The sequence below is a fragment of the Otolemur garnettii genome, unplaced genomic scaffold, assembly GCF_000181295.1.
Source record: "Otolemur garnettii isolate 467f Iridium unplaced genomic scaffold, OtoGar3 scaffold00098, whole genome shotgun sequence".
In the NCBI taxonomy this organism is placed as follows: Eukaryota; Metazoa; Chordata; class Mammalia; order Primates; family Galagidae; genus Otolemur; species Otolemur garnettii.
In genome coordinates, this window is record NW_003852493.1 from 4,569,685 (window position 1) to 4,584,437 (window position 14,753).

Sequence of the window (14,753 nt, forward strand, 5' to 3'; positions counted from 1 at the left end):
TGAGACTTAGTCTTCAAAAAAAAAAGAATCCTGATTCCATGTTGCATTTTTTGGCTGGCCTTAATCAAGCTCTGCCACCATAAACCAGGGAACTTGTCACTTATAATAGTATATATACTATTCGTGACTCTATCTCAAGACTTCCCTACACACGGTAGCATTTTTGAAGTGCCTCTACCTTCAACACTAATGAGTAAAGGACCGACTTTGAAAAATGAGCTTTCATGATGTGCAAGTTTTAAAAACAAAATTTTCTCTTTGTAGGTGCCCTGTCATGGCTGGTGGGTTATTTTCTATTGATAAAAATTACTTTTATGAACTTGGAACATATGACCCTGGCCTTGATGTTTGGGGTGGAGAAAATATGGAGCTCTCTTTCAAGGTATTATCAAGTGTTTCTTGAATTATCTTTATAATTAAGAGTTATAATTTCTAAATTGCTTCATTTTTGCTAATCAGAAATGTGACTACCACTGAGAGAACATCTCACAGAAATTTTAGAATCTCGGGATTTTTTCATATCCCAGATTGAATATAAGAAAATCAATTCCTGTCATGATTTTTATTATTAGAGTTCCCTAATATTTCACAACACCATTTCTGCTTTTAAATATGGGGTAATGACATCTACCATTCAGCATAAATGTTGTGGAATTCATATTGATACAAAATACCTCTCCTGGAGCATCTCTCCAATATACTGTAAGGGATGGAATCTTTCCACAGTGAATCATCTTGGAGAACATTCATGACAGAAACACAAATTAGTACTTCAAGAACAGGCCACCAAGGGCCACTGGTATCCCCTTGCTCCTTTGGAAACGTTATACAGTCTTTAATTAACATTTAAGAAAGCCTTAGCAACAGCAATAGTAGAAAACATCCAAAAAGCTAATGCTTTCCTACGAGATTGGGCAGTCTACATTAAAAGGGATTTAACTTTGGAGTTTCCAATCAAGAAGAATGATGTTTAAGTTAGCTCCATACACATTCTGGATCTCCCCAAGATGAGAGAAGGGGAAAGTAAACAAATGAACATTGATAATTTTTTCACTGATTCCACCAAAAGAGAACTCATGTATTTCATACACTGAGATTCAGTGATGATTTTTTTAGGAAAGAAAAATGTTTATACTCAAGGTTAGCAAAGGAAAACATTATATGAGTATTTTACTAATCTGAAAATGGTCCACAGAAATACTCAAAAGGGAGTAAACTATTAGATCTGATTTTCTAAAGCAAAAGAATTTTCAAAGTTGAGATTACACTTCAAGCAGAGGAACAAAGTCACTGGCTAGTGTATTGTCATTGTTAATTGCCCATGACTTGTGGACGATCATTTGATAGCTGATGCTTATCACCAAATTGTTACAGGTGTGGATGTGTGGTGGCGAGATTGAGATCATTCCGTGTTCCCGAGTGGGCCACATATTCAGAAATGACAACCCATATTCCTTCCCCAAAGACCGGATGAAGACCGTGGAGCGGAACTTGGTGCGCGTGGCTGAGGTCTGGCTGGACGAGTACAAGGAGCTGTTCTACGGCCATGGGGACCACCTCATAGACCAAGGCTTAGAGGTCGGCAACCTCACTCAGCAAAGGGAATTGCGAAAGAAACTGAAATGCAAGAGTTTCAAGTGGTACTTAGAGAACGTCTTTCCAGACTTAAAGGCTCCCATTGTGAGAGCCAGTGGTGTGGTAAGTTAAACGGCAACTTAGAATCTCACTCCATAAACACAAAAACTTTCCAAAACATGTAGAAAAGGATGAATTTATACATATTATAACTATGTATAAATGCCAGCAACGAATGCCAGTGGGACAAAGCATGGCTGACAATTGAATATAGGTGAACTTGAGGTCATGTTTGTTGATTAATTCAACAGACACCTATTGAGTATCAATACACCGGGCAGTATTTCAGATTTGGATCACAGGGTGATGAAGATAGTACACTTGATTCCTTCTTTATGGAGCTTAAAGTTAAGTAGAGAAGAAAGAAAATAAATAATCAAGTAAAGGGTAAACACAAAATAGTAAAGCTCTCATTTAGGAAACTGTCACAGTGGTGATTCCTCAGTCAGAGTAGTCAAGAAATCTGACTTTGCAACTCAGGCCTGAAACACCAAGTGTCCACCAAGCTCTAGGGAACACAGTGCTAGGGAGAGGCTCCGGGTGGAACAAAACTCCGAGACAGGTGAAAGTTTAAGGCATTCGGGAACTGGAAAGAAGATGAATGTTGGTGTCAGGGGGTGAAGGAGGAAAGAGTGGGGCAAGATTAAATTAGGGTTTGTGAAGATGTCAAAGAGGGATTAAAAACAACATAAATTTTTACAAAACAGAAAATAAAATTCCAGGACGCGAGAAAAGGTATGAAAGGGAAGAAGCTAAACCAGGTAGGCTGGATTGAGTACAAGTCTGAGGAAAACTATAGAAAGAGGAGATGCTGGAGGAAGGCCATTCCAAATCCACTGTGGGATTGAAGCTTCAGGTGAAGAGGGCGGTAAGACTTGAAGCATTAACCACAGAACACACTAAGGATTAGTCAATTCTTCACCTAGGGCTCTGCCACAGTCATGTTTATTTCTAATCTTGCTCATTTCTGACTTAATTTTTACTTATAAATACTCCTTGTTTTCTAATATATAAATATAAAAGATTCCTAATTTTGTTTTCTTTAAGAGTTTCTTTTTTCTTTCTTTTTTGTTTTTTGCAGTTTTTGGCCGGGGCCAGGTTTGAACATATCACCTCCAGTATATGGGGCCGACACCCTACTCCTTTGAGCCACAGGCACCACCCCAGAGTTTTCTTTTTCTTTTATTCAAGACATTCTCAAACTTGGCCCTTAGTAAGGCTACGCTGTTAGCTCAAGTTTTCTCAGTTCTCCCAAGTACGTGGATTATATAAACCAGCCACTCCCTCTGCCTAGCAAATCGCCTGAAAACAAGGACTTAACAAAGCCATCCCCTTTGACAGTGTTAGGGAAGTTCAGGGAGGGTTTGAAAGAGGGGAAATCAGTCTAAAATTTGCTTTGTTTTCATAAAACTCAACTGATAAATAAGTATATGTGAACTGTTTATTATGTAACATACTACATAAAATTGTCATTTTTATAAGTCCAAATAGAATACCAGCTAGTTCAGGTGGCCCAACCTGCTACTTTATCAAACACCTTGGATTTGTATATACTATTCATATAACAAAACATTAAATATATCTGTAAAATAAATTTATAATTTTTAAGTCAAATCCCTGAGCAAGAAAAGAAAAAAGGAATTCTCACCCTTAGTAATGTTTTCCCACCCTGACAAAACAGAATCTTAGCAAGAGCACTACTAAGCATGAACCACCAGAGGGCACTAAAAAACTACCTTTTGGTTCAACCATGACCCTAACTTGTGTCAAAGAGCTCCCACGAATTCCGAAGCACTCTCCTTAATGAAACAGCATTCTGCTGATGCTTAAACTATAATATATAGAAACCTAGAAAACATGTTAAGTGCCTTCAACAAATTATTTCTTCTATTTTCCTCACTATGTTTTCCTTTCTGTAGACAAACTTGAATAAAGATATATTTGCTCCCTTCTGGAGCTACCAGTAGAGAGCATTATAACCATTTCTTTAAAAAATTAGGACCTTTTACCAAGTAGTTCAACATATGATTAACAGACCAATATTTTGGATAGATCGTCTTGAATAGTTCCACTGAAGTAAACTCTGCAATTTCTTTGGGTTACTTGCTTGGTTTCCCTTCTTTCAACCTTTGAAATTTATTTAGTTATTTAAAGTCAGGGGTAATTTTGTGGGTATTTTTTAATGACAACAAATTATTTCTTACCAAGCCAAATATATGAAACTAATGAAGAAAGACCTCACCAAAAATGTATTTTACATTGGATTCAACTGTTAGTGAATAGTCTATAGTTCATGTTTAACAATTCTGTAATAAATTGGACTATATCCACCTTCTAAATTGGAAAATGAAATAATTTAGTATGGATCATTTAAAATGTATATACTATCTGATTTTTTAAAAGAATGAAATAGTTAACAGTTAAAGTATGGGCATAATTTTTTAATAAAAATGAAAAATATTTTAAACCATTCATAATAAAATGAAGAATAATTCCTTAACACTCCATATATCATTTCTATTTTTTTATAAAAGTAGTTTCCCCAGTAATTTCTGGTAAGAAAGAAGGAAAACATCCTCAGATGAAACTGGAGAGGGGAACGTACCAGACAGAAAAGTTTCCTTTTTCTTTCCAGCGCTTTTTGGTTCTTGGAAGAAAGGATTGTACAAAATAAACACAAAGAAATCAGTTAAACTGGGGCTTTCCCCTGCTCTGAACAGTGTTAGCTGTGCTGCCATTAGATTCCCTGGTCTAGTAAATTTGGGAAACACCTATATTACATTGTGACCAGCAAGCTGAACATTAACCTCTGAAGTTTCTGGGAACTTGGGGAGCAGGACCACCCTGTTCAGCTGTACTGAAAACCAGAGCGTTCCAAACTTGTTTGAAGATAGACTATTTTCTGCATGATCCACAAATGTATGTGCAGGAGCTTATATTTCCCTCTGCTAAGAAGGAGGAGAACAATTGGGGCAATTTCTTTCTTTAAGCTCCAGAATTATTCTACCTTCATGCATTTCTGGTTACTCTCTTTCCTGAAGTTCATGGTGGTGGAAGACCACGCATCAGGATACACTATGGACTACTCACTAACAGTTTAATCCAATGTAAAATACGTTTTTGGTGAGGTCCGTCTTCATTAGTTTCATCTAGTTACCAAGTTTCACGTATTTACCTTCATTAGTTTCATATTTGCCTTCACACTGACCCAGATGAATTGTCCCCTTCCATATTTGTCATTTTTAATCAGAAAGAGAGCTTTTTAAGGGGATTTTTGGTGGAGAATCCATACTTCCAGAACTCCTTTGTGGTTTTCTATGCCAAGAGCATCAAGAGTTACCAATCTGGTACTATTGTCAATGTTTGTTGCTGAGGGTTCCTATCCAATCTAGTAGTATACATTTTCACTTCAACCTAAATGAAGGTTGGTGTAAGGTTTCAAATTCCCAGGAAGGATGTAGCTTCCCTGTTGTCTCTCTGTGCTAATGTGTAAACAGTTTCCCCAGTACACTGTTCTGCCGACGGTCCAGCTCTTTAGTTTCCCACCTTTGTGTGGAAGAGCTCAATTGGCTCATCCAGGCCCACATTTTTCTCCCATCTTAATGAGGAGGCAAGTTCCTTTTTTACCAACATTTACAGTTTTCCTTGTCATCTTTAATTTTTTCTACATTTAGTGATCCCTCAAGCTGGCCTTCAGTTTCTTGAAAGCTAAGCTATGGAGGTAAAAGTGAGGACCAACCCGCCACACACCTGGTTATGGAATCTGGTGACTGTCAGCATCAAGGCTGCACCCAGAGGCAGCAGAGTGAGAGCGCATTGTCGGGCACCATAGGACATGAAGAGACAGAGATAGTGTCCCTGGCAACAAAGGCCCCCAACACCTCCCACCTCAGGAAGCTTTTCTGGGATGTGTAATATAGATTCCTCTCTGCATGACTTATCTAGAAATCTGAAAGGCCTAAATTGCACTACGAACCCACCATCTCATTAGCCCTGTACACAGTGTCAAAGGGAACAAGGAAATCAACATTTTTCTATATTAAACGGTGACCTAGAGAAAGCTAACTCCATATTTGACCCTGCAAATCCATTAAAAACCTGGGGGCCTGCCAGAAAGTTTCTTTATGCTTGGTGCTGTATTCGCTTTCATGACTTTCCTATAATGAATTGTAGCTTCCTTGAGACATTAGGAAGATTCTGACAGGGAATCTGCTATCCTTTGAAGGGCTCAATTTATCTATGATTCAGTGACCAAGCAGTCAAAAAGCTTGAAGGGGTCAGCTGGGGAACATAGCCCAGGGCTTTTATTTTGATTAAATTGCAAGTGTTTGTTCAGACTTTGAATATATGCATCAGATAACCTTAGGACAAGAAAATAACTACTTTTCATGCCACTTTTTGCTCATTCGTTATTCAGCATTCCAGGCAAGGGTTAATTAATAGCTTCTGTTTGTGGGAGCTGCAGCTGAATCACAGGCCTAATTGACAGATTGAAGCTGTACTTTAGCAAGATTACATTATGTCTCTGTTAGAGATGGCAACCAATAAAGTCATATAGTGTGAAGCAAGGCGCAGCTATTAACTATCTCTTAACCTTATTATGGTTTTATATTCTGTGTTTTACAAATGTGTCTTCATGTCTTGTCCTGCTTTAAGATATGTCTTTGTGACTTCTATTTTCTATTGTACTTCCTAGCTTATTAATGTGGCCTTGGGTAAATGTATTGCCATTGAAAACACTACAGCCGTTCTAGAAGACTGTGACGGGAGCCATAAGGTACGCTAAACTTGGGGGGGTTTCTCTTGGTAGTTGACAGGTACAGGATATGACACATTTATTGTCCAACTGAGAAAGTCACCTTTGCCCAAGAGAAGTACAGACTTAATCTCTCCATTTCTGTATGTCCTAAGGCAAAGACAGTGACTGAAGAAGTAAAGGGATGGGATGGGTCCAACCCACTGGGTTCATCCTGTCTCCAGCACTTGTAAAAGTGCTAATTTTGCACATTTTCTAACCTTTGGGTAAATGATAATGACAATAGTGCCACCTCTAGAAGGGGTATGAGGCTGGGATTAGGTAAGCAGGTAGAACAAAACCCAAAACATAATGCTCCTTAACTGTCAGCTGCAACAATAATAAGCACAAAATGAGGAAATCCTAATACATAGAGAAAATAAAGAGAGAACATATTTTTGAATAATCCTTCTAGGGGAGCGAGTTTATTCTTGATTTCACCACCTTTTCTCCTCATTCTCCGACATCTGCAAAGAGTAATGAAAATCACATAATCCATGATCCATGGTTGAAATCTCCGTCCCAAAACTCCCACAACCTCTGAGCGCAGTGGTTAGGAGAGGGAGAAAGGCCAGGGAGCCCAGAACAGGGATTCCTTCCACCATGCTGGAGGGAAGCTCTGAGTGATCACACTTCCCTCTCCAACATATGTTTCCTAACAGTTCTATGTTCTTTGGAAACAGTCATCTGGTTCGGGTGCCAGATAGGACTCACAGGAACATTGGTTAGTGAGTAGAAATCAGCTCTCCAAAGTTGCAGAACCCTCTTTGGTAGGGAAATGCTTTTGCAGTGATAATGTAGGTTTGACAAGTCTTTGTTTTGACTTAGCGATATTGATTATATTTTTTAACACATACCATCTCTACCTCTTAAATAAGAGCTGCGGCTGCTGCTGCTAGAAAAAAGAGTATTTCTGTTGCTATATTTCAGCTATAGATTATAAACCTGAAGCTAAGGGAACTTATTCTTAATTAGGAAAGAGAGAAGACAGATGGAAATGAAAAGTGTCAAAAAATCAATTGCCAGAAATAACTTTCACTTATTAACAATTCATAGAGGAAATAAAGTCACAAATTGTAAAACAAAACCACAATTAGTCCAAATTATGGGAAAGGAAAGGATTAAATGATGCAATCTTTCAGGACGCATTATTGTGGGGACTTTTTGTGTCTAAGTAACAAGCATTTCACTGAAAGCCAAAGTTCTGTTCTGGATAACCATTCAGTCTCTCCAGGGGGGTGCCAGGAGGCAAAAGTATGAATCAGACAGCCTCTGCCCTCCACAAAGCTCCATCTCCTTTTTTTATCTCAATCCTCATTTTTAGCTTCTGCCCCTTGTGGTTTGCTTTTGGCAGAATTAATGACTCTTACTACTAAGCCAGTGACTATAGCATTCATCCTCCAAAAGCTCAAAAGGAATGAAATCTTAGGTTGAAACATCAAGCCCTATCCTTCACCTTACCTAAAAAGTATCCTTAGTTTTCAACTTTTAAGCCAGTTGAGATGTCCTTTTTCAAGGTAATAGCTACCTTACCTTAGTAGCACATAAGCTCCCTATAATATGCTATGCGTCCCTGCTTCTCAAATTTTAATGTGCACATGAATCACGTGGAGAGTTTGCTGCAATGAAGATTCTGAGTCAGGGGTTCTGGGATGTGGCTGAGGGTCAGCATTTCTAACTAGTTCTCATGTGATGGTCATGTTGATTCAGGGACTACCTTGCAAGGGTCAAGGTCCAACACAACTACTGTAATTTAACCTAACCAGCAGAGTTCAACTTCCATTATATAACCAAAAATTCCTTAGGCAAAGGCATTCGGAGTTTTCTTCCAAATACATTTCTACACATGTTAGTACAAGAAAAGCCACTTTCTCACAGAGCCAGAGCCTTAAATTGACCAGGCAGATAACACTAGGTTGTAAACAACCAAAGAAAATCGTTTTAAGAATTGCAAACACAGTTTCAGTACCTTATTTAGTATTTGTTGTAGATCCTGGTAACTTTATAAAATCGGGCGTCTTCAACAGCAGTTCCTACAAACTGGAGAACGCTAACTTGGAGGCCACCTGATGATTCAAGGACTATTAGCAAAGAATGATATTAACCTTTCCTATGATAGAAGTGCAATAGGAATATAATTGTCTAGATAGTTTGAAGTAAGACAGATAATAATTTCCACCAAAGAAATTCAGGGCTGGGGTTGGGATCTCCCTGGAGCCACCCATGACTTAGAACCTTAATCAGGAAATCATTTGAACATTCCAGGACTTTAAGCACCAGGGTTTTTTGGAATTTAGGACACCTGAAATGATAGCCATATACAGATATGTATTAATTGTACTAAATATTATAATTTTATTATTGCAACTAACATTTCTCAAGGGCTTACAGTGTACTAAGAACTTGAGAGTCATTACTCCAAAACTCTGAGATAGGTACAACCGCTATCCACCTTAAAATAAGAAAAATTTGCCTATCCTATCAGAATTAAAAGTGGCAATACCCAGAATTGAATATAAAATGTCGGATAGAAAGCCTGTATCATTAATCATCACTAACAAAAATGTTTGATAAAGCCTTGCCTATCCATTTGTTGCCTGAAATGACCTTCTCTTTACATAAACCCCTCACAGCTTCAACAATTTAATTACACCTGGTTGAGACTTATTAAGCAGGGAGAACGGTGCTTGGCCCCTATGCCTGAGAAAGGAGCCCTAAGGCTGCATCCTTGTGATAACAGAAACAAAGGGCTGAAGTGGCTGCATAAATCAACATCGGTCTTTCATCCAGAACTGGTAAGCAAAATATTTATAGTCCTCATGTATACGTAAATTGATATACCATAAATTTAACTTTGAATTCAAATGAGACATGCTGCCCTATTGCCAGCTTGGCCCCTTGGAAGTTTTAAATGTGTTGGTGGGGGGGCAATGTAAAAGTTCACCCAGAGAGATAAACAGATTATTTTCATCAATTGTCAAGTCCTTTCTTGCTTTTTCAAAATGTGAGTTATTTCAAATAGAAGTCACCAGATTCTTAGGGCGACACCGCTATCATTTGCTTTCATCAACAATGCTGATGAATATGGCTGGCAGGCGAGAACTTGTTCTCACCCGTGACCAGGAAAGTGGATACGGAGAGTATATGGAGAAAGCAAGAGGCAGCGCTTCCTGCAAGCCTCGCAGTGTAAAATAAACTGGTTCCCCCACTCTGCCTTTTCTCCAGAAAAGGAAACTTTTTCTTGACAAGGAAACTTTTTCTAATCCCCTGTGGTTCCCAGAGCCCTGGGCTCCCAGAGGTTCTGCCGGAGCCAACTCTCACCAGTGTCTGGGAGCCGATGGAGTGCATTTCTTGCTAACTTGGACTGCAGGAATACTTTGGGAGCTCGAAACCAGCCATAATGGGAATTTTCACCCAGGAAACCAGCAGATGCTATTGGATCACGGGATAGTTTCCCTGAAGTCCAGTTGTTAACATTTACTAGAAGACCCCTGTTCTACTAGATTCATTCCCAGAGTCCTCTTGGGTGTTTGCAATTATATTTTAAAAGGATACCAAGTCTTAAGTGTTGGTGTAAGATCTTGGTTTAGAATCTTGGTGTGGCAGGAAGATCTCAGAACTGCTATCTTAAGTTTACTATCATCGCAGCAGCAGGTAGCCACCAAACCCACTGACTGAAATAGGTACACAGAGCCCATCATTTAGCTCAGATCTGGCCCCAGAGAGAGGACACTCTTTTCCTTAGGGTGCCTCTGTTCCTTCTGATGTCACAGCCAGGGACTGTTCTCTCCACAACATGGTTTCTTCCTACTCAGAGCTAAAATCACGCCCTAAACTATCCATTCTCCAATTTTCCTCACATTAGATATTCTCTTATTTTTCAATTCCTTCTGGACAGTTCTTTTTCTCTATAATTATAATAGTTATTCTTGAATTATCCAGAAAAATTAGAAATTACTAGCATATACACTGCTAATTTTATTTGACATCGTGTTGATGAGGTCTGTAAAAATCTATTTAAAAAATTGCATATTACCTTCTCCTTCCTTAACCCCATGTGGAAGGAGGAAAGGGAAAGAGGGAGGAAGAGAGGGAGAGAAAGAAGCAGAGATAGAGAGAAAGAGACAGAGAGAGTGACAAGTGACATGAGAGACAGAGAGAGAGACAGAGAGTGACATGCATTCTTTAGTTCCAGAAGTGGATTGTGGAAGAGATTTCAGACTGATGAGAAAGTATCTAGGAGCAGGCTCCCCTAAACAGTGAGCTGGTTGGGTAGAGAAAGTAACTGAATTAGAAGGCAAAACTAGAAAGCCTTTCCCCCATCTCGTTTGTATCCAGGAGAGGTGACATGCTACGCGGCTGCCTTCTGTGTGGGGCTCCCATTTGGAGGCTGCCCGGTGTCCTGCAGGTGACTGGCTTAGTGGCCAGTTTTCTTCTTCTTCCAGTTTTTTGATGATCTTCACACTAAACCTCTTAGGTCCACAATGATATGAAAGTTATAAAGAATGACAGAAGCAGAGAATGAAACTATGAATAACAGGAGCTAGTCTCTCCTTTTAGAAAGAATTAGGGAGCATGAGCTTTATGGAGGGAGGAAGTGTAACAGGGAGTTGGAGCCCTGGATACCAGTGAGTTGTTAAAATTCTATATACTCCTCTGGTCAGTTGTCCCCAATATTTTGAATTTTGTCAAGCTTAAAGGAAATAGTCTGAGAGGTGACATCTAGAATTAGGGGCATGGAATGCTCCTCCCCCAACTGGTTCCCACATCAAATGTCTTCAGGTTAGAACCAAGTTATTTGGTTACCTCTTTACAATCTGTTGGCAGAATATAGTGGAAAATCCAGAAAGATTTTTCTCTAAGGCAAGCTCCTTTACAAAAGCTTGAGCATACGCAAGCATCACATTTCCAAAGTCCTACAAGGGTGATAATATCTTTGTAGCAGCACTTTTATTATTATGAAGCACCTTGATTATTATGAAAATCACCCCTACTTGATAATTAGTTTAAATGTTTCAAACGTGTGTAATTGAGATTATTTTTCTCATAGTGATAAGTAATTGAGAGGATTTATGAGTGAAGAAGTATATAAAGCCATGAATAAGTTCTACATATGTTAGCTACCATTTCTAGGATATTCAATAAATATTAAGCAATCATAGAACTCTCTTTAATATCATTGACTTTTTCTTAATTACATCTGGGTTCTTGACATCATGTATTATGTACATTATGTACTAGCAGAGATTAAGATAAGGAGCTCATAAACATCATTTCTAGGATTTGGGAATCCAAAGATGTATTCTAAGACCTGGACTTCAGAAATTAACTACTGTATTTTGCTTTATATAACACACACTTTTTGCCCACATTTTTAAGGGGAAAATAAGGCTGTTCGTGACACATGAGTAGCATGGCTCAGGAGTTGGGGTCCCCAGTGGGGTGCTGCCCTCACACCTGAACCCACCAGACACACAGGGTTCCAGTCTGCGAGCATCCAGGATCCTGTAGGAGTAGGGGAGAATGGCCTCTGCCAAGGCCCTCAATCAGGAGAGGGGGTAGTGGTGGGCCGATCATAGACATTCAAGGCAAGGCCTCAAGGCCTGCCTGGCTGCCCAAAGGCCAAGTGTCCCTAGACACTCCTACCTGTGGCCATCTCAGCTGTGGCCCCAGACATGGTGGGGAGAGAAGGGCTCTTGGGAGAGGGAAGGGGAAGCTTCATAGAGCAAGTGGCTGCTGTGGGAGGGCAGTGTGATCTTCATGTTTGCCAGGGAAGCATTAGCCCTCACCAGATGTGCCTCTCCCAGCTGAGAGGCAACCACTTTCTTAAGGGTCATTTTCCTGAAAGTTTGGGCCAAAAACAAAGGTGTGCGTTTTACATAGCACAATATGGTAACTCGCTTTATTTCATAGTGTTTTTACTTTACCATCAATGAGGCAGCCATTATTCATCAAGTATAATAAATGTCATGTGGAATTATTTCCCTTTAGATAATATAGTTATCAGCCATATGATCAGATCATTCTTTTTCTGTTTCCTGAAAAATTATGAGGCTTATAAGTTGGAGAAGTGTGATAACTTTGTTTGAGACAGAGACAAATTTCTATCTTTTCCAAAGTCTGGGTTTATGTTATGAATTTAATCCAGAAGAATTCTTTAAAATATCAAAAATATAATTGCCTTTAACTTTTTTATTGGTTTTCATTTCTTGATGTCTCAGTTGTCCTGCACAGTCTGTGGCTCATTCCCAGATCCTCTCTCTCTCCAGGTGAATCACATTGTTTTTGAAAACAATCATCAGTTGTCATGCTTGGAAGGCAGTTTTTCTGAGAAGACCCTGAAAGTAGCTGCTTGTGACCCAGTGAAACCATACCAAAAGTGGAAATTTGAAAACTATTATGAAGCCTGAAGTGTGGAACTAATATTTTTTGCTAGTAAAATCCATTAAATACTGTGAAAACACCAGTGAACTTGGTGACTGTATTTCTCAGTGGGAGTTTAAATTTTCAATTTTAATAGGATTTGAATGGAATATTTTTTTATAAATCACAATATTTGAAACACCAAAAGATAACTCAGGGAAACAGTCCCCCTGGACTGGAGTCCTTCTTCAACACAGTGTGGCCTTTGGAATTGCCTGCTTCCCACTCAGTGCTGGAACTAAGTCATCCTGCAAGTTTCCCCAAGCAAACTAACCGGGAATCAACAAGGAAGACAAAAGTACTTGGGGAAACAATGATACTTCTGGTGCCTGGACTTGGTAATGACCAGCTCTTTTGGCCCAGAAGTAGGTATGAGCATCAAGAACCTGGTCCTTTATTTGCTATTTTTTTTTAATTAAACAAACACTTCTTGACTTCTTATCACTAGAAGAGTTCCAATGCCCACAGATACCACCGTGGTGAAACCCTTGCAGATGCCGTGCGTGTTTACCTAACAGTTGAAATAGTATTGACCTACAATTGATGGCCTTCTTGACAGCACATTGCAATCCAGATTTCTACACAGTGTTTTTTCCCACTTTGAGTCCGTTGAGAAACTTTTAGGTGATGAAGAAAAGGCCTCCAAGTGCTTATTATTCACTTCTAGGTATGGACATTATTTCAGGCCATTTTATGCCTTTCAACTACACTTGGAAAAGTTGATCATACCAACAACTGCCAAGACTTAGAAGAATATTACAAAATAAAAAAAAATGGGGGGGCAGCAAAAATGCAGGTGGCTCACAACACCCTGTAGAAACCAAAAACACTTTTAAACATTGAACTCGCTCTAATGCAAGGCCAAGGGAGAGGAGCAGGAACACGTAAAGCAGAAACGGAGCAGCTGAAAGCTTCTTTTAGAGGAAAATAATAAAATACTACGTTAGAATTAGCAGCGTTCACAGGACTGAAGTGCACTAAAAATGAGATTTCAAAGTAAAAATAAAGTGAAGAAAACATAATGAAAGGGGAAGAGAATGAGGTAAACAACTCTTAGGAAGTGAGTTAAGAAAAAATTGCCCTAAATTTGGCCAAAGAAGAAAGGGAGCCTGGTAATTTTATGGAGATTAAAAAATAAATAAATAAATAAAGCCTTCCGTGTGGACCCAGGGATAATACTGACGAATTTGAAGAAAAGTTACATATTGCTTTGATCCAAATGGAGCCTCAAATTTTAAGTATACTAATACTTAGGCCTGCCAGGAAAGAGCCTAGAAATCGGGATCTCCTTTACATTCATTGGAATAGGAAAATCGGTGCCCAGAACACAAATTACCTGCCTAAAAATTCCAAGCTGGTTAGTCAAAGAATCAGGTTAGCGTTTGGATCACCAGAGACAGGGCTCATTCTACTGCCTCAGGCCACTGGCCTAACCAGATCTGCTCCAGAGTCTCCTCAGAAAGAGGTACACAAGTATCTTCGCTGGGGTTGGGTCCCTGGAGGGTAGCTATGAAATAATCTTGTTAGCATTTTCTAAACATCTCCATTCAGTTGCGATGATGATGAAACTGGGTATCTTCAGTTCCGACTTCCTGTTTAACGTTTAATTCCCAACTAAGTACACAAAATCAAAGGTCTAACTAAAAACGGTAAAGGGCAACATTTCTACACATTTGTGACATATTTAATATGTGTTATTCAAATAATCTGACAACGGCAGATGAGACGGGAGAATGCCTAGAAGATGAGGTACAGTTTTGGTCGACAATCAACCACATACAGGATGCAGGGGCCCGGAGATTACGATACAGTATTTTTTCACCATGCCTTTTCTCTGTTTATATGTCTAGATATAAATACCATTATTACAATTGCCTACACTATTCAGTTCAGTAACATA

At 39.1% G+C, this 14,753-nt stretch overlaps 1 protein-coding gene across 2 annotated transcripts in view; it reads left to right on the forward strand.

Moving 5' to 3' along the window:
* The window catches only part of GALNT5 (polypeptide N-acetylgalactosaminyltransferase 5), a 46,009-nt gene extending 33,108 nt beyond the window's left edge, over positions 1-12,901 (forward strand). The window contains exons 6-10 of one of the 2 annotated variants that reach the window (XM_003795958.2): positions 265-382; positions 1,375-1,698; positions 6,332-6,412; positions 9,064-9,225; positions 12,700-12,901. In XM_003795958.2, coding sequence (XP_003796006.1) covers positions 265-382; positions 1,375-1,698; positions 6,332-6,412; positions 9,064-9,225; positions 12,700-12,840 — 826 coding nt within the window. In that variant the 3' untranslated portion in view covers positions 12,841-12,901. The remainder of the gene's footprint in view (positions 1-264; positions 383-1,374; positions 1,699-6,331; positions 6,413-9,063; positions 9,226-12,699) is intronic. The other variant, XM_023516815.1, reaches the window with a different exon arrangement.
* Positions 12,902-14,753: the final 1,852 nt, after the last annotated feature.